This window comes from Rana temporaria, chromosome 3 (genome assembly GCF_905171775.1).
Source record: "Rana temporaria chromosome 3, aRanTem1.1, whole genome shotgun sequence".
NCBI lineage: Eukaryota > Metazoa > Chordata > Amphibia > Anura > Ranidae > Rana > Rana temporaria.
The window spans coordinates 226603068-226623916 of record NC_053491.1 but is presented as its reverse complement, the minus strand read 5'-3'; the positions used below and the strand labels follow the sequence as shown (position 1 = coordinate 226623916).

The window sequence follows — 20849 nt, the reverse complement described above, 5'->3', positions numbered from 1 at the left end:
GGAAAAAGCCACTTTAGATTCCATGTTCAAACCCACTGATCTATCAAAAAAATGTAAAAAAAAAAACATATATAGATCTATATTATATATATATATATATATATATATATATATATATATATATATATATATATATATATATATATATATATATATAGCGCCCCCTTGCTTTCAGCATGGGCACTACGCGAAAGTTAGTGGAAATGGGAGAATTACTTTGCTCCCATTCGTGGTTTGTCTAAATTTGGGACTTCTGTCATCCCAGAAATGTCCACTGGGTCAGTCTGTGGTCAAGAGGTGCAATACCACCCCTTGCCGGCAGTTGGTGCCAGAGGGGTTCTGGCAGAGCAAGTTTTCCCCAACAGCCAATTAGAGGAGTTTTCCCTCGCGGGGCATGCTGGGGGAGAGTATATCTGTGACAGGGGTCATGTGTTGAAAAATCTTTGCGAGGTCCCCATTCCAGGTGCGGTATCCACCTTCAGGGTACGCGCATCCATGGACGCCGCCAGCGCGGCCCACCTGGCCAAAGCTGCATCGAACCTCATCCTGAGGAGAAAAGGGACCCCAATGTTTCGCTGGGTTCCATGACCTGTTGAAAGAATCCCAGTCTGGGATCGGGCGTCCGGACCACTGACAGGTATGCTTGCTGTCATCCGGGGGCCTATATAGAAAAAGTCAACTGGGAGGATTCGCTCTCTTTATTCACCTAAGTCCTTTATTGAAATTGGCCTGTGGCAGAGGCCCTAGAGCCGGGTCTGTGAGAGAGACCTGTTCTTCCCAGCTAGTTCAGAGTGACACTTCGGCTGCTAGGCCTGTTATAGGGGTCTGTCCGGAGGCACTTTACCCACTCCAAGTAGAGTGGCGACGAGTTACAAAATTGGTACTATACAGAGCAGTATTGACTGCTCCATTTAATATCCAGGCCTGATACCGCAATGTTCTTGTTACGGAACCATGAACCAGACGTACAACAAGAGATAAGTGAAAATAAGAAGGCTTTATTGAAAATCAAGCTGTAAAGCAAAAGTCCAACGGATGGTGAAACCAGAGGTCAGGAACCAGAAGAGTAGTCAGACGAAGCCAGGATCAGGAACCAGCAGGGAAGTCAGACGAAGCCAGGATCAGGAACCAGCAGAGAAGTCAGACGAAGCCAGGATCGGAACCAGAAGCAGCAGCAGTCTTAGAAGCATGTGCACACAGGAGGACCAAGCAAGGAACTGAAGTCACAGACCTCCTATATATGTGAGCCAGGTATCCAGCTCCTCCCAGTGGGAAGGAGGAGCCGCAGGGTGGGAGGCTACAAGAGACCTAGAAACCAAGATGGCCGCCAGCACATGTCAAACGAAGGAGACAGGAGAGAGGTAAGACCATGACAGTTCTCTTCTCTTTCCTTCATCAACCTTGACCTTCCCAATACATGTTGATGTTGGCCGTGTTTGGCCTGGACAATAAAGCATTGAAAACCTTTTATTGGCTGTCTGGACCTTCGCTCACTACCGCTGTTCTCACAACTACACCCCTAGACACCGCCAGGGTAACTTAGTAGGCCGATCCCAAAATCAACCAGCGGCTCCTTCGGGGGTGAGCGCTACATATATATATATATATATATATATATATAATGATATATATTTATAGATAGTGTGACAGGAAGTCAGGGTGTTGTCACAGACGGGACATACATTTCTGCCTTGTTTAGACAATACACCAATTGTTATTAGGCGTCGGCTGCAAATGTAGCCAGAAAAAGGTCTAAGGGCGTTGGAAGACTTCAGCTGCTCAGAATGAGGCAATTAAGGCCTCTATAAGTAGTCCAGAGGATTACCACTGATTTGCTGCATCCTGAGGCTTTGTGAGTAAGGAGAAGCAGTGTATTGAAAGTCTTTTGGAGAGGTGAGGAGAGGATTGATTTTTCTGTGTAATAAAAATCAAAAGACTAATGTTTTTCTGCTGTATGACCAGCAGTGTCTACCCAGTAGTAGGCTGTGCTAGACTCCTAGATAGGTTCCTGCGTGGTGAAGGTAGACGCCCCAAGTGGCCAGGGTTTATTTTATGTTTGATTTTGTTTATGCTGTTTGGATGCTTGCACTTGTTTCCAGCAAGATGGAAGAATAAACCAAAATCTTTGTTTTTAACCGTCTTCGACTGCCTGTCTGTGTAAATTCAGTGTGTAGTGAACCCATCCAGGGGATCACACACCCCGCTACCGAGCTAACCCCTTACAATAGATAGATAGATAGATAGATAGATAGATAGATAGATAGATAGATAGATAGATAGATAGATAGATAGATAGATAGATAGATAGATAGAGATACACACACATTCATACCTCCTGGAGCTAGCAAAAAAATCCTTTTGCTAAACTACTTTCTACTAATAATGGCTTTTCTCAAGCTGTTTGAAAGGAGAACCAGTATTTCTAATGCATCCAAAAACCATGTGTAGTTATAGATTTTTATCAAAGTATTGCTTTGGGAACCAAAAGATTACTATGTGGGCAAGGCTTAACCAGTGTAACACTACCCCTGCAGGAGCCGCTGGTTAAGATGGGTCCTTTGCTCTTTGTCTCAACCTCCATAAGAACTTCAGTCCTTCGGACACACTAGGTTGTAGTAGCGTGTAATACCATAGGTATCACTGAAAGCAGTGGCATACCAACTGGGGGGCAGTGGGGGAGTTGGTCTGTCCCGGGTGTCACAGCCCGGGGGTATCAGGGCGGCATCCCACCCGCAAGTGAAGCGGTGACAGCAGGGCAGGCTCAGGCAGTGCAGCGGGGCGGTGACAGGGCAGCCAGGGAAAGCCAGGAGAGCCGAGCTGTGACAGTGAGGGGGTGCCCAGGCCAGGTGTGGAACTTACCACTACCGGGAGTTACATCCAGAACCAGCCGAGCGGTGCAGGAGAAAGAAGACACTCTTTCTCCTCCTATACCATAGGAAGAGAGAGAGACAGTGAGCAGCGCTTACTAGGGGAACTGCTGGAGTTAACCTTTTAAGTTAACCAGCAGGCTATTGGTTGCTAGGTGGTCCAGTTAACCAGCAGGCGATTGGTTGCTAGGTGGTCCTAGAAATCAATCATTAGCTTGTTAATATGAAAAATAACTCCAGCAGTTTCTCTGTTCAGCGTTGCTTTGTCTCTCCCTCTGGCTGCATGATTAAGGTAGGGAGGGTGGGGCTGTCTCTGTAACATGCAGGGGTCCAGAGGTGCAGGATGCTGTGTGAAGGGGTCCAGAGGTGCAGGGTGTTGGGTAATGTAAAGGGGCCCGAGGGTTTGCAGGATGCTGTGTAATGTAAAGGGGTCCAGAGGTACAGGGTGCTGTGTAATGTAAAGGGGTCAGAGATGCAGGGTGCTGTGTAATGTAAAGGGGCCCAGATGTGTGGGGTGCTGTGTAATGTAAAGGGGTCCAGATGTGCAGTGTGCTGTGTAATGTAAAGGGGCCCAGAGGGTCGCAGGGTGCTGTGTAATGTAAAGGGGTCCAGAGGTGCAGGGTGCTGTGTGAAGGGGTCCAGAGGTGCAGGGTGCTGTGTAATCTAAAGGGGTCCAGAGGTGCAGGGTGCTGTGTAAAGGGGTCCAAAGGTGCAGGTGATGTGTAATCTAAAGGGGTCCAGATTTGCAGTTGTGAACAGTGGGTATAGGGTGTTTTTACATTTTAACGTGCCATGTACAAAGCACTCTAAACTATAGATGACGTTGTAGTGATCTACTGGCATCTGTGTGTTTATATACTGTATGTCTGAAATAATGTTTTTTTTTTTTCTCTCTGCTCTCTCCTGTAATGCTGTGTTCTCAAACACGTATGCAGTTCCCCTATGCACGTAAAGCTGAATTCTACATTCCTCAAGATCTCAGTGCCTCATCTTATCACATAACCAACAATTAATAACCTTCAAAAGATTAATCCCCAATATTCTGTCGTGATCACTGTTGATTTTTTTTACTTCAGTTGACAATGTACCATTTAAAATTCAAACAACCATATGTGGACATTCAAAACTTCATTATAAGCAAAAATAATGAGCTGAGTTTCAGAAACTCCCACATGTCAGTCCTACTGCATCTGTTGTCAAAGCTGTCAGTCTGACATTAGAAATATGCCTACAGGAGGGGACAGCATAGAAATGTCTTCATAAGTGTGCTACCATTTCTTCAATTTTCTTATCAGCAGGGAGTGGAAGGAGAGGTGACTGAGAAAACAGAACTTAACCACTTGCCGACTGCCTAATGACGATATACGTCGGCAGAATGTCACGACTGCACAAAGCAATGTACCTGTACATTGCTTTGAATTTAGCGTTGTGAGGGCACGCGCGCACACCCGCAATCGAGACATGTACGCAGACGTAGCGAAGCGCAGGCGTAGGACAGACATGACAGGGTGTAAGTAACTTACGGTTGGGAAAAGGTTAAGGAAAAGGGGGGGTGTTAGGTAGGAGAAGTGGGCTTACCTAATTGGTGCGAGTATCGGACGGGGAGGAGTGTTATAGATACTTCAGGAGTGAGGAGGAGTCAGGGGACAGCAATCTGGGAGAAAAATCGGAGTGGAAAGTCCCGCCCTCCCGCCCCTTTTTTAAGGTAGGTTTTCCTTTGAAGGTTGGTGGCAATTAGGGGTTGCGGTGGGGGGCCTGACGTTTTGGTGAAGAAACAGGTGGTATGGGAAAAACTGTGGGACCCATCTCAGGGATGGAGTCCTCCTCGGTGGTCTGGTGTTAGTCTGGACCACCGGGTGATAAGTTGGTGGGTCTGTGGTCAGTTGGGGTCCTCGAGGCGATGTTGGCGGCTGGGGATAGTTTGACTACAAGGTACCACAGGCCCAAAAAGTGAGGAGGGTGTTGTCTGGGGGGCCGACAACCAAGTAGTATTAAAACTGTTTTATTAAAATGTTAAATTATTAAATAATTGAGTAATGGTTTTTTATATATATATATATATATATATATATATATATATATATATATATATATATATATTTATATATATATATTTTATTTTGTTATTGTTAAATAACAGACCATTTTAATCCAGCAGGTGTCATTGTGGTCATTTTAAATTAAGGAAAGGGGGTTATACATGTGTGGTTGGGTGCAGTAAGGTATCTGACTGCCCTAGTCATGCCACTGAGCTGCAGAACAGAGAGATGCCTATGTAAACAAGCCATTTCACTGTTCTGCCTAGTGACAGGACACTGATCTACTGCTCCCTGTCATCGGGAGCAGTGATCACTGTTATGTCACTTGTAGCCCAGCCCCCCCACAGTTAGAATCACTCCCTAGGACACACTTAACCCCTTCATCGCCCCCTAGTGTTTAACCTCTTCCCTGCCAGTGTCATTTACACTGTAATCAATGCATTTTTATAGCACCGATCTCTGTATAAATGACAATGGTCCCAAATATAATTGTCCCTAGTCCCAAAAATGTGTCAAAGGTGTCCGATGTGTCCACCATAATTTTGCAGTCACGATAAAAATCGCTGATCGCCGTCATTACTAATAAAAAATAATAATAATAAAAATGCCATAAAACTATCCCCTATTTTTTAGACACTATGGGGCAGATCCACGTACCTGCTCGTAATCTTCCGCCGGGCACAGCGTATCTAAGATACACTACGCCGCCGTAACTTAACCTGAAAGAATTTGCGCCGTAAGTTACGGCGGCGTAGTGTATCTCTAGCGGCGTAAGGGCGCGGAATTCAAATGGATGTAATGGGGGCAGTGTTTTATGTTAATACGTCATGACCCGACGTAAACAACGTTTTTTTTTTAACTGCGCATGCGCCGTCCCTGGGGGTATCCCAGTGCGCATGCTCGAAATTAAACCGGAACAAGCCAATGCTTACGACAGTGACGTCATTCTACGCAAATTCCTATTCGAACGACTTACTCAAACGACGTAAAAAATTCAAAATTGTACGCGGGAAGGACGGCCATACTTAACATTGAATACGCCTCATAATAGCAGCTTTAACTATACACCGGAAACAGCCGAACTCAAACGACGTAAAAAAATGCGCCGGCCGGACGTACGTTTGTGGATCGCCGTAAATAGCTAATTTGCATACTCAACGCGGATTTCGACGGAAACGCCACCTAGCGGCCGCCGAAAAATTGCATCTAAGATCCGACGGCGTACTAAGACGTACGCCTGTCGGATCGATCCCCGATGCCGTCGTATCTTGTTTTGTGGATACAAAACAAAGATACGACGCGGGAAATTTTAAATTATGCTGCCGTATCTATAGATAGACCGGCGTAATCCTTTTGTGGATCTGCCCCTATAACTTTTGCACAAACCAATCAATATACGCTTATTGCAAATTTTTTAACAAAAGTATGTAGAAGAATACATATCGGCCTAAACTGATAAAAAAAATTTATATATTTTTTTGGGGATATTTATTATAGCAAAAAGTAAAATATATTGCTTTTTTTCAAAATTGACGCTTTTTTTGGTTTATAGTGCAAAAAATAAAAACCGCAGAGGTGATCAAATACCACCAAAAGAAGTCTCTATTTGTGGGGAAAAAGGGATGTAATTTTTTGTTTGGGTGCAACGTCGCACGCCTACGTAATTGTCAGTTAAAGCGACGCAGTACAGAATCGTAAAAAATGCTCTGATCAGGAAGGGGGGAAATTCTTCCGGGGCCAAAGTGGTTAAACAGCAGTTTTATGCCTATAGCTCTAAGAGTATAGTAGATCTAGCCTTTCAGAACCAAAGTTGTCCTCCGATGAATGGACAGGCCTCTCCTGAAACACCAGCCTTGTGCTTGGTATCTCCCGGACTACTGCCCAGTTCAAGGGCGGGAACACAGCGACCTAGAACAAATGGCGTCTGCCCTTTAAATACCCCTCCCAGCATGCACAGCGAGGCGACCAATCCTCCTGATAGGCTGCTGGGAGGAGATATTCAACTGCATTTGACCCTACTGCTGCCACCTGTCGGCCTGGGGCGGAACTCAGTACCCCAGACAACAACAGTATGCACAGACAGCACAGCCAAAGCTGGAACAGAGACCCTCAATTTAACCAACCGGGTTCAGAGCCAACTACCTCTCTGAACTTCCCCTAAATTTACAATAGCATCGGCTCTGAAAATAGCCAGGCGCTACATATATATATATAGGGGTGTTGAAAGAAGCTACTTGCTGTTGTTTCTTTCAACAACCCTTCTCAACAGCATGTGCTTTGTCAAATTATATTCAGCTTCTTCTGGAAATAATTATGACGTTCCTTCAATAAAGGCTTAGTGAGTGCATCGGCAGTCATCTCCTCTGACGGCAATATTGAATGTTAATAACACTTTGCTCTCGATTTTACCTCAGTAGGTGATACTTGACATCAATGTGTCCTAGGATTGACCATTTTTGATTGTCTTCAAAAATGGGAACTGGTTTTGACATGTCTATCCCAATATCCACAAAAAGTTGACAAATCCATATTGCTTCTTGAAACGTGTGTGCTGCTGCAATGTACTCTGCTTCAGTTGAAGATAGAGCAACAGTTACTTGCATTAGACTAGACAAACTTATGGTTCCTTCCCCATACTGGAAGATGAATCCACTTGTGGATTTGTGGCCTGTGTAGTCTCCGGCCCAATCAGCATCCACATACCCCACCAGTTTTGGATTGGATGTTGCTGGTAACCGTAACTTCATCTGAATTGTTCCTTTGAGGTATTGTATTACTCTTTTTACTGCGTTCCAGTCAGGGCGACAGGGAGCTGAAACTTTCCTGCATAGTATGTCCACTGCTGCGGCTATGTCTGGTCTTGTCATAGTGGCAACATATTGCAGCTTACCAATTGCTCTGCGATACTTGTCACTGTTGGGTAGCATGTTGTCTGCTTCATTGCTCTTTTGATAGCCTGGTTCCATAGGAGTTTTCACTTCCTTTGCATCTTGCATATGGAATTGTTCCAAAGTTTCTGAGATTTTCTGAAATTGGTTGAGAAGATAACTTCTATCTTCTACTCTCTCTATTTGGATTCCCAGATAGTAGATAATGTTCCTTAGCTCTTTGATTTCAATTTTTTCTTTCAGCTTGTGAACTGATTATAATCCTCTTCATGTTCAAAACAGGTTATAATGTAATCAACATAGATAAGGATGTATAGCCATCTGTCTTCTTGATTCTTGGAGTAGAGACAGGGGTTTGCTTTACTTCTTGAGAATCCCTCTTTAGTAATAAGTACTTTGTTCACTTTCTCATTCCACATCCTTGCAGATTGCTTAAGAACGTAGATGCTCTTCTGAAGTTTACACACAAGGTTGTCTCCTTGCTCAACCCCTAGTGGTTGCTCCATGTAGAAATCTTCCTTAATGTCTCTATATAGGAAAGCAGCTTTTATTTCTAGGTGTTTGACTTGCGTGCCCTTTCCAAAGTGCTCTGATGGTGGAGTTTTTTATGGCACCAGGGAATGTTTCAGCGCAATCTTTACCAAATTTCTGGGAGTAACCCTTGGCAACTTGTCAGGATTTTTATTTGTGGATATTTCCTTCTGCGTCTGACTTTATTTTGGACGTCCACTTACTTACCTAATGTTTTGTGGTTAGGAGGGAGCTCTGTGAATGTCCAGGTTTTATTTTGTAGAAGTGACTGTTATTCTTCTTCTGCTGCTTTTCTCCATTTATTGGCTTCACATTTTGGCAGTTTTTCTATGTCTTCCCAGGTTATTTGTTCAAGTATGCTATGTGTTTTGACAGTGTATGACAGCTTGCAGGGTGGTATCCCCTTTTTAGTCTGAGTGGATCTTCTGATTTCAGGCAGTTCAGCAGGATCTGGTGTGGAACTTAATTTAGACATTATGAGTTCCACCTCTTGTGGGACTCCTGCAAAAGTTTGCTTTGGTTGACCTTTTCTTCTAGTTTGCTTGGCATATTCCCTTCACAGCTTTCTGGGATCAGTGTTTTTCTGGTGATGGGCTTTCATCAAAATAAACACTACGTCTTATTGTCACTTTGTCAGTCTTTGGCTCTTTTCACTTGAAATATAGGCATATGCTTTACAGTACTTTTAATGGCTTTTCAGGGTAGTCTGTTCTGTAGGTAGGTTGCAGTCATGACTACAGTACATGTGAGGTGGGTTGGCATCTGACAACATGCATCTGGCCATTTCTATAAGAGTGTGATTTTTTCTTTCTGCCACACAGTTTTGTTCAGGAGTGTATGGTGCAGTTGTCTGGTGTACTATTCCTTGTCTCTTCAGGTATGAGGCCACTTCTTTGCTTATGTATTCTCCCCCATTGTTATATGTGTGTATTAATCTTGGTTTGCATTGGAATTTGTTGCTAGACATGGCAACAAACTCTTGAAGTTTCTCTGATGTTTCATTCTTGTGTTTCATCAGATAAGTAGTTGTGTACCTGGAATAATCATCAATGAAAGACAGTAGATATCTGTTCCCACCTGACATGGGAGATTTCATTGGATCGCATACATCACTATGTATGAGCTGCAGGGAGTGGGTAGTTTTTCTTTAAGATGCCTGTGGAAGGGTGGCTTTTGCTTCAGTAAAGCACTTGCATTTCATGAGCACTTTGCAAGGCGATATTGTTAAATCTTCTGAAAAGCCTCTCTTTATAATGTCCTGTATAGCTTCTGGACGTCTGCGCCCCAGCCTCCTGTGCCATAAGTGAATACATTGGTTGTGTATGTCATTAGAGACTATAGTGGATTGCTGGTCTGTCTTGATGAGCAGTTTTCCTTTTGCGAATCGCTTATTATCGTGAATTGTGCATTCATCACCCTGGAACTTAAAGTGGATGTAAACCCAAATTTCTTATTATTACTGTACAATGTACAATGTACAATGTACAGTATAAGATTTCCTATCATCTGTGCCCAGTCTTGCCACACAGAGGTAATTCAGCTCTGAGCAATCCTCTTATTGTTCAGTGAGATAAAACGGACTTACAGAGAAAAACCTTAGTCCGTTCCACCCCCTTGCTGTGAATGACAGGTTATTTACATCTCATGCACTAGCCTGGAGACAGGTATTATTCTTTAATTTCCACCCCCACTCCTTTTCCGAAGTCATGTGGTTACTTTTCTCTATTTTGAATGGATGTTAGTGATCATAGCAGAATTTAGTGTAATGAATACATAGGAAAAAATGCATGTTGACAAGAGGAGTGTAAAGGAGGGCAGGGAGTCTACTGACATCACAACTCCATCCACTGAGCTCCAGACAACAGATCCCCCCACAGAATCTGCAGTTTTTCAGTTCTTATAACAGACAGAGGGGAAACATTTGACAGGTGAGGATACATGCAGGAGGCATGTATATCCTTATAGATCAGCACGATGGCAGTAGTTTAGAAAGGATGAGAGTGGGTTTACATCCACTTTAACTGTGAGACTATTGTTTGCAAGACTTTTCATTGATAGAAGTCTGCCTTCTAGTTCTGGAACATACAGCCTTTTCTTTACAAGGATACTCTTTTAACCTGACTTGTGTAATACAGTTCAGGAATCCCTCATCTTTACCTTCTTAGGTGATGCTTTTCCCGTTTGCTAGGAAAATGTTGTCTTTTGCACTGTAATCAATGTTTGTGAAGAAGGTCTCATCACTAGTCATGTGGTTTGTAGCTCCTGAGTATATGCATTGGTCACATGGCTTGCCATGCTGTGTCACTTTAAAGGTGCCACTCCATGAAATGTCTGCAGTGTCCTTTGTGATTGCTTTGACTCTTTCTTTTGTGGATAGCTGTAGCTTTTCCTGCTCGGCTTTCCAGATAGAACAGTCCTTTTTTAAGTAACCAGTCCTTTTACAGCGAAAGCAGGCTCTGCTTTCTTTATTGTGCTTTGTGCCTTTGTACATCTTACAAGCTTTGTCATCATGGTGCGCCTTTCCTTTCCTTCTGTCATATTCGTTAAATTTGCCTTTGACATATTCCACTTTCAGCTCCTGCTCGGGTCTAGTTTCTAAAGCATTAATAAGAGCAGTATAGGTCTCTGGAAGGCTGCAGAGGAGCAGGGCAACAATATGATTATCTTTGGTGGTCACACATGTGATGGCCTTCTTCTAGTCTCATTTTACAAATCTTTCTTAGTAGAAATAACTTTCTGTTTAGACTTGAATGCTCATGCAGCTTTTGTAACCATACCTTTGGCAGTTTTCTCTGTTCTGTTATGTGGATAAGCTGGTTATAGTCCACTAATAAGCTTATAATTGCTTTTGCCTGTCTGTCCTTCCTATCCCAGTCCTCTGTCTCTCCATCTATGGGTCTGTCTGTATTCATTATTTGCCACAAGTCACCCTTGCCAAATAACATCTTCAACTTAAACTTCCACAACTGGTAATTGCCATTGTTCAGCTTTGCAATAGCAAACTTCACATCTGAACCACTTGCCCCATTTCAGTAGCTTGTATACAGTACTCAATGTACTCACTGAGTTGCAGAGTTCTCTTTCTAGTGCTTGGTTGCTGATGAGTACACTGGGGTATCCTCTCCAATGCCTGGGTGCCTGGGACCCATAACCTGTTGTGCAGGGTACTGAAATCATGTGCTGGAAGCTTCTTGTTTGTAGAGGATAGCTTTACCAGTGCCACCTGTAGATAGGTATAGTGTGTGTGTGTGTGTGTGTGTGTGTGTGTGTGTGTGTGTGTGTGTGTGTGTGTGTGTGTGTGTGTATATATATATATATATATATATATATATATATATATATATATATATATATATATATATATATTCATATAAATATAGTTCACAATATAGAACGCTACTTGCTGTTGCTTCTTTCAACAAAAATTAATTTACAAAGTAAAAATTTTGAAGTGTAAGAAAACAATTACTTTCCTAAACCCTGTCTCTGCAATTAACTAAAACTAACAACTGAGTAGAAAAGAGTTGCAGAGAGTGTCTAGCTAAAGACTGTACCAAGCAGCAAAAGACAATAGGGGAAATAGGGGAACATAAAAAAATAAACAGGCTGCTGTGGCAGCACAATCACATTTCCTTTGTTCAAATTCTGCTCTGTTCAACATCCTGGAAAGAGGAAAGAAAGCCCCCGCATAAGCTCCAAGTCACTCTAGTTGGATCTTATACAGTGCTTTGGACTCCCTCCCTGTCTGCATTTTACAGCACCGAATCAATCACCAAGCACACCAGTCACATGCCTGGATGTATTTGTTATTTTTTTATGGCGGTCAAATTAATTGGTGGGAAGGTAAAGGAAAGTTGAGTATGTGCTGCTGGGGAGGGGCAATGCATTGGCAAAGAACAGTTTTGCTTTAAAAAAAAAAAAATGCTGGTACCTAGAGATATGTACACATATTTGCAACGCCCCAAATATACCTTTACTCTGGTAGGTAGTGTCAATGCTTGGCCATGCCCCCAACTCAATGCATTCCAATTAGCCCATGACTACAATGAGCTACCTTCTTGGTAGGATAGGAATTTTTGTGCGATGGGAGTGGGTGAGTTAGTTTCATCACTACCAGAAAGTGTCAAAGCATTACCTATTCAGAATGCCTTTTGACTATGGCACAGGGGAATGGTAGCTCTTGCAGGTATGTGCAAGCAGACCTTGGTGGCTGCTTACTGTTCTCTCTTTCTCTTGTCTTTTTTAAATTACAGATTTAATTTAGTTATTTACTTAGTAATTGAGCACCTCTGCTCCCCGGATTTGTGCTTTATACTAGCATGCATGTACACATGTGCTAGGATACAAAACAAGTGTGTGCCCTAGTATACTACAACAAGGTAATACAAGCTTAAAATGGAACACATAATCTTGATTTTTGCCCACAGTACAGTAGATTGCACATTAGAAGTATACTTCTAAAGTAAGGTGGACTATCATTCAAGGTATTAGCATAACACTACTTAGCAGCAGTTACCAGTTTAGAGAATATAAAATTACCTATTTGGCAAGGCCCCTTTCCACCATATGGCAATACATTGGGGAACTGTTTCTCAGATAATACTTTTATTCAGTTTGCAATTTTCAACATATTAGATTTTAAAGTACATTTCATTCAGGTTCACATGGTACAAGTGTTTGTTCTTTACAAACTTGCAGAAAATAAAGTTATACTTCCTATATATAAAGTAAATGATACTTCTACCTGTTAACGATTAAACATGAGAATAACTGGAGCTCTCGAAGAAACAAAATATTACACGCAAAAGTGAAATCTCAGCCCATTAAATACATTTACCACTGAATGAAATAAACAGACAACAAATGATTCACTCTCTACAATTAGCTATCCAGTGGAGAATCACTGCAGTCTTCACTACTGCAGTTTACACAATTGATGCAGGGTCTTAATCTCTAAAAGTACATCTATACTACTGGACCTGCATCTGGACTAAGCACACTGAAGTACAGTAACACCTCGGATTGCGAGTAACGCGGTAACAAGCGTTTTGCAATATGAGCTATTATTTTTTTTTTAAATCCTGACTCGGTTTGCGAAAGTTTTCTCACAAAATGAGCAGGGTTTAAGCCTCTGAGGTGTGCAGTAATGCATTTGGCCAGAAGTGTGGGGGTGGCGGTGACATTCGGAGCTGCTCGGATGCACTCTGAGTGTTTCCGAGCCTCTCTGAGTGTTTCCAAGTGTGTTTGAGCGGTTTCCGAGTGTCTCCAGTGCCCCCCACCTTTTGGCTACATGCAGTACTGCACACCATAGAAGTCACTATCCATTGACTTCTATGGGGAAATTCGCTTTGATATACGAGTGCTTTGGATTACAAGCATTCTTCTGGAACGAATTACGTAATCCAAGATTCCACTGTACATATTTTAAGTAAGCAATTAAAGCACTTTAAAACAAGTATTTACTCATTTTTGTAGCTATAGGCATTATGGGGAAATTATGATCATGTATTGTTAAGTTAGGTAAAAAATATACCTGATTTGTGGCTTATTTCTGCAAACCAATGAATGCTTTAGGTTAAAGTCTTTAAACTTACCGAGATAACATTCTTCTTGTGCCTTCGTCAGGTTCAATCCCAGAAACAAACACAGATGCTTCAGTTGCCATTGAAATTTGCCTGTTAGACACAAACATTAAGAAGCATAGTATGAAAATGCAACTCCAAGAAATTATCTGCTGTACTGTTAATACTTACAAATATCACCACTATGCTTGTGTCACAAAATCTGCTTAAAAACTGAACAACAGACAAACAAGCTGTGATTGGACAAGAATGGAGGAGATTAACGAATAAAGTGTTTCCCTCCTTTCTCCTTCTGTTGCCATGTTTGCAGATGTGCATGCAGCAGAGCCCGATTGGAGGAAAGTAATGAGCATCCTTCTCTCACCCTACTCTTCTACTCCTTCATTCTTCTTAAAGGGGGTTTAATAGCTTTTAGTGTCTGTGTTAACGATATGTTCCCTTAATTTCTGTTCCCTCTCCACAGGGACAAAGGCACTAACAGCAATAAAACACCTACAGCGCCTTGACAACGTATTCACACCCCTTGCTTTTTACCTATTTTATTACATTACAGCCTAAGGCCCCATACACACGAGAGGATTTATCCGCAGATACGGTCCAGCGGACCGTATCCGCGGATAAATCCTCTCGAGGATTTCAGCAGATTTCTATGCGATGGCGTGTACACACCATCGCATTGAAATCCGCGCTGAAATCCTCTGGCGATGACGTGTCGCGCCGTCGCCGCTATTATGACGCGGCGACGGGCGCGACGCTGTCATATAAGGAATTCCACGCATGCGTCAAATCATTACGACGCGTGCGGGGAATCCCTTTGGACGGATGGATCCGGTGAGTCTGTACAGACGAGCGGATCCATCCGTGGGATCCGATTCCAGCAGATAGATATTCTGTGCATGTCGACAAATATTTATCTGCTGGAATTCGGAAATATCCGCGGATAAATATCCGCCGGAGTGTACACACCATAGAATCTATCCGCAGAAACCCATTCGATGGGATTTATCTGCGGATAGATTCTATCGTGTGTACGGGGCCTGAGTCTAAGTTGGTGAAGTAAAATTAGAAAATATATATATAAAACAATTTTTCAGAAATAAAAAAATGATAATTGGCATGTGCGTATGTATTCACCCCCTTTGTTATGAAGCCCATAAAAAGCTCTGGTGCAATCAATTACCTTCAGAAGTCACATAATTGGTGAAATTATGTCCACCTGTGTGTAATCTAAGTGTCACATGATCTGTCATTACATATACACACCTTTTTCAAAGGCCCCAGAGGCTGCAACACCTAAGCAAGAGGCACCAATAACCAAACACTGCCACAAAGACCTAGGAACTCTCCAAACAAGTAAAGGACTATGTTGTTGAGAAGTCAGGGTTAGGTTATAAAAAAAATATCCAAATCTTTGATGATCCCTAGGAGCGCCATCAAATCTATCATAACCAAATGGCACAACAGCAAACCTGCCAAGAGACAGCTGCACACCAAAACTCACGGATCTGGCATGCAGGGCATTATTTACAGCACAGAGACCTAAGGTAACCCTGGAGGAGCTGCAGAGTTCCACAGCAGAGACTGGAGTATCTGTACATAGGATGGCAATAAGCCGTACGCTCCATTGAGTTGGGCTTTATGGCAGAGTGGCCAGTAGAAAGCCATTACTTTCAGCAAAAAACAAAATGGCATGTTTTGAGTTTGCAAAAAGGCATGTGGGAGACTCCCAAAATGTATGGAGGAAGGTGCTCTGGTCTGATGAGACTAAAATTGAACTTTTTAGCCATCACAGAAAACACTATGTCTGGCGCAAACCCAACACATCACATCACCCAAAGAACACCATCAGCAGTCAGGACTGGGAAACTGGTCAGAGTTGAGGGAAATATTGATGGTGCTAAATACAGGGATTCTTGAGGAAAAACCTGTACCACTCTGTGTGTGATTTGAGGCTAGGACAAACACAGGCAATGTCCCCAAACACACTGCTAAAGCAACACTTGAGTAGTTTAAGGGGAAACATTTAAATGTGTTGGAATGGCCTAGTCAAAGCCCAGACCTCAATCCAATAGAAAATCTGTGGTCATACTTAAAGATTGCTGTTCACAAGGGCAAACCATCCAACTTGAAAAAATCCCAGTGGTAAGATGTGAAAGGCTCAAAGAGACTTATCCAAAGTGACTTGGAGCTGTGATAGCCACAAAAGGTGGCTCTACAAAGTATTGACCTTAGGGGGGTGAATAATTATGCACATTGACTTTTTCTGTTATTTTGTCCTATTTGTTGTTTGCTTCACAATAAAAAAAAAAAAAAATCTTTAAAGTTGTGGGCATGTTCTGTAAATTAAATGATGCAAATCCTCAAACAATCCATGTTAATTCCAGGTTGTGAGGTAACAAAACATGAAAAATGTCAAGGGGGTGAATATTTTTGCAAGGCACTGTATATAGTATAGCAAAGAAGGGCTAGAACCTCATGAGTTCCCTTCTGTGTTGGGGGGTAGCCGGGTTTCTCTATGAAAGGAAATGTCCACATATAAGACACAAACAACCAGGGGGAGCAGCAGCAAACCGTGCACCCACTTCCCCTGCTTCCCACTTCCCTTTCCCCTGCTCTCCTCCATGGGCATCATGGTGGCTTCCGTCTCCTCCCTCCACCTCAGCGACCAATTGGGAAATGGGTCTCAGACCCGCTTCCTGATTGGCCAGCAGGAGAATCAGTGTGAAAATAGCAAATATTTATTGGCAATTGTCACACAACTGGGTGGGCTCGGTTCGCAGTGCTCTGCGCCGCGAACTCACCCTTTTTTTGGAATTCATCCAGTCCCCATGCAGGATGCCGGATGCATGAATAAGGGGAGCGGCGCCCGTGTGCCCTTAAAGGAGTTCTCTGACCTAAAACTTTTAACCCCCGCTGTGCCCGGGCTGTAAAACTATACAAAATAAACTGTCACTTACCTGCCTACGATCCCCCGTTGTTCCGATATCGCCGTCCCGTTATCCGGTCCCGGTCTCTTCCGCTTCCTGTGTGTCGGTGACTCATAGTGCGCTCAGCCTATCAGCGGCCGCGACGGGACATTGCTGCGGCCGCTGATAGGCTGAGCGCACTATGAGTCACCGACACACAGGAAGCGGAAGGGGCCCGGGACCGGAGAACGGGACGGCGATATCGGAACAACGGGGGATCGTAGGCAGGTAAGTGACAGTTTATTTTGTATAGTTTTACAGCCCGGGCACAGCGGGGGTTAAAAGTTTTAGGTCAGAGAACTCCTTTAATGGATAGGTTGCCCCTGCAAACAACAGTGGAAACTTGACAACGTTGCAAAATGATTCCTTGCTCTATACAAAGCTAAAAATGTCAGTTTAATAATCTTCTAATGTACCATGGATTTCATTTTATGTCTTTACCACTTTTCAAAAAATAAACAGGGAGTAGAATTTGAAAACGAATGCTCATTTGTGTGCTTCTAAATGTATTCTACAAGTATACAAAATTAAAAATTCTTTTTACATGTAATGAAATAATATTTACGAAAAAAATACTCCTTACGCCATGATCAAACCAACTTTTTCTTGAACTTCATCCACTGACTTTGAGAAGCGCAATATAGATCGATAAGATTCATCTATTGTAAATATCTGCAGGCAAAGAAAGAACAACAATAAGAATACATTACATGAGGATTACTAATGTATAGATTGTAGGCAATGAAAGCAAAGAGAAAATTTTATATTTAATGGTGTTTTTTTTCTGGTACACAATAAAAAATGATTAAACAACTTTATTAAACACAAAAACAAAAATGTAATTTATTGCAGTTTACCACATTACTTGTAAATTGTAAAGGCTTGTTGTTTTTTTTATAACAAACATGTTACACTTAGCTGCTCTGTGCACTTGCAGTCTCACACCATAGAAACCTTGGGCCAAATCCACAGAAAAGCTGCCTAACTTAACTTTTCAGAGTTAAGTTACACGGCCGCAATTCTCCGAATTTAGGTAGCGATCCTCAAAGCACTTACCCGGAAAATTGCGGCAGTGCAACTTAACTCCGTGCATCCTAAGGCGTTCCTAATTAAAATGGGCGATTCCCATTTAAATTAGGCGCGCTCCCGCGCCGGACGTACTGCGCATGCGTGTGACGTCATTTTTCCCGACGGGCAGCGCGCAAACGTAATTTACGCCGGGCTTTGTGGATTGCGACGGGACAATAAAGTTGCGACGGGTTAAAAAAAAAATACACCCCGGGAAAAAAAAAACAAAATTTTAAAAAAAAACGCGGCGATCGAAAAAAAGGTCTGGTTTTACATGGTGTACTAACTTTACACATTGTAAAACCAGCCCTAATTTTGCGCAAGCAAATCATAACTTACGCAGGATCTGCTTTAGTACTCATTTGCATACGCTAGGCGGCATTTCGACTCGAAATGCCCCCAGCGGCGGATGCGGTACTGCATCTTAAGATCTGACAGTGTAAGTGTCTTACAGATGTCAGATCTTCTGCCTAACTTTGGAAAAATCCTTTTGAGGATCGTTTCCAAAGTTAGGCACAGGGATACGCAGGCTGAACAGCAGTTCCGCCTGCGTATCTCCTTTGAAGATTTGGCCCCTTGTCCATAGGCACAAACACTGCTGCCTCCTACCATGATTTAACTGACAGCATCTACTGCTGCCTCAGCAAAGCCTGTAAGAGCACGGAGAGGAGGGAGAAGAACTGAAGCCGGGAACAGCACTGGATTGATACAGGACACTGGTAAGTGTTTAACCTTATGAGCACATATATATACAGCCTTATTTAACCACTTAAGACCCGGACCTTTAGGCAGCTAAAGGACCCGGCCAGTTTTTGCAATTCAGCACTGCGTCGCTTTAACTGACAATTGCGCGGTCGTGCGACGTGGCTCCCAAACAAAATTGGCGTCCTTTTTTTCCCACAAATAGAGCTTTCTTTTGGTGGTATTTGATCACCTCTGCGGTTTTTATTTTTTGCGCTATAAACAAAAAATGTTTTCCTCAGTTTAGGCCGATACGTATTCTTCTACCTATTTTTGGTTAAAAAAAACGCAATAAGCGTTTATCGGTTGGTTTGCGCAAAATTTATAGCGTTTACAAAATAGGGGATAGTTTTATTGCATTTTTATTAATGTTTTTTTTTTTTACTACTAATGGCAGCGATCAGCGATTTTTTCGTGACTGCGACATTATGGCGGACACTTCGGACAATTTTGACACATTTTTGGGACCGTTGTCATTTTCACAGCAAAAAATGCATTTAAAATGCATTGTTTACTGTGAAAATTACAATTGTAGTTTAGGAGTTAACCACAAGGGGGTGCTGATGGGGTTATGTATGACCTCATCTGTGTTTCTAACTGTAGGGGGGTGTGGCTGTAGGTGTGACGTCATCGATTGTGATTCCCTATATAAGGGAACACACGATCGATGACGGCGCCACAGTGAAGAAAGGGGAAGCTGTGTTTACACACAGCTCTCCCCATTCTTCAGCTCCGGGGACCGATCGCGGGACTCCAGCGGTGATCGGGTCCGTGAGTCCCACGGCCGCGGTCACCGAGCTTCGAACCGGGTCGCGTGCACGCGCCCGCGGCTGGGCTTAAAGGGCAACGTACAGGTACGTTGATGTGCCCAGCTGTGCCATTCTGCCGACGTATATCGGCGTGAAGGGGTCCTTAAGTGGTTAAACACTTTTCTGTGCTTAGAGCGCATGCCCTGCAGCATGGTTACCAACAGGGGATTGGAAAGCTTCGATGCATACTTCCAATCGGGAGCTTTCAGATCATGTGACTGCTGTGACAGCCAATCACATAGGTCACATGACCCGAATGCCCGTCTCCTAGCATTTAGAAGCTCTTAGCAGCAGGAAGGGGTTGTGGGGGGGGGGGGGTATGTGCTGAGGCACTGGGATTATAAGGGTTTCTACCTTAATGCAGAGAATGAAATAAGGTTAAAAAACCTGTTGCCTTTACCACCACTTTAAATGTGTGTTTTTTTTCTATAAGTTCAACTGTTTATCTGGCCAATAACAAACTACCTGTCTTAGGCTGGCCATATATTATACAATTTTCTTGTTTAATTTCTTTTGATTTACCTTTAACAATCTAGTACAGGGGCCTGACTGATTGCATATAAATTGAAAGTGTTTAGGTTTGGCCTCATATTATATGGTTTTTGGTAAATCTAAAGAAAAATTGTACAGGAAGATTGTATAATGAGGAAAGGTTGCGAGCACTGAACTTATTCTCTCTGGAGAAGAGACACTTGAGAGGGGATATGATTTCAATTTACAAATACCGTACTGGTGACCCCACAATAGGGATAAAACTTTTTTGGGGAAGGGAGTTTAACAAGACACGAGACCACTCATTAAAATTAGAAGAAAAGTGGTTAAGGAGGAGCAGTAAGCCCAGGTTCACACTGGGTACGATTTACTTCGATTTGAGATGCGATTTCACATGTGAAATCGCATCTCAAATCGGCGGCAATTGTCGGCAATGACACCGTCCTAATCGGTGCGACGCCGCATCTGCGGCGCTGCACCAATTTCAAAAAGTAGTTCCTGTACTACTTTTTGCGATTTCGGGCCGCGATTTACATAGACATCTGTGCAGAAACCTGCACAGATGTCTCTTAAATCGCGGCCGAAATCGGGACTGCCGGCGGGAGTGAAATCGTGCGAGTTCAACTGAACTCACATGGCTTCACTCCCGCAGCCCAGTTTGAACCAGGGCTAAAGGACATTTTTTTTTTTGCTGAAATGACTGTTTACAGGGTATAGAGACATAATAGTTAACTGATTCCTTTTAAAAAATATTAAAAATAGATACAAATCAATCATATAATGTGCCTGCAGTTTAGTTTAGTTTTTCAACTAGTTTCATGTTTCTGTGAAGTACAGAGACACACAAAACAAAAACAAACAAACAC

At 42.8% G+C, this 20849-nt stretch overlaps 1 protein-coding gene across 1 annotated transcript in view; it reads right to left on the bottom strand.

Moving 5' to 3' along the window:
• The window catches only part of CDHR2 (cadherin related family member 2), a 161121-nt gene that overhangs the window by 18351 nt on the left and 121921 nt on the right, over positions 1-20849 (bottom strand). The window contains exons 23-24 of the mRNA XM_040341609.1: positions 17457-17545; positions 13920-14000 (exon numbers count right to left, since the gene is read on the bottom strand). Of these exons, the coding sequence (XP_040197543.1) occupies positions 13920-14000; positions 17457-17545 (170 nt within the window). The remainder of the gene's footprint in view (positions 1-13919; positions 14001-17456; positions 17546-20849) is intronic.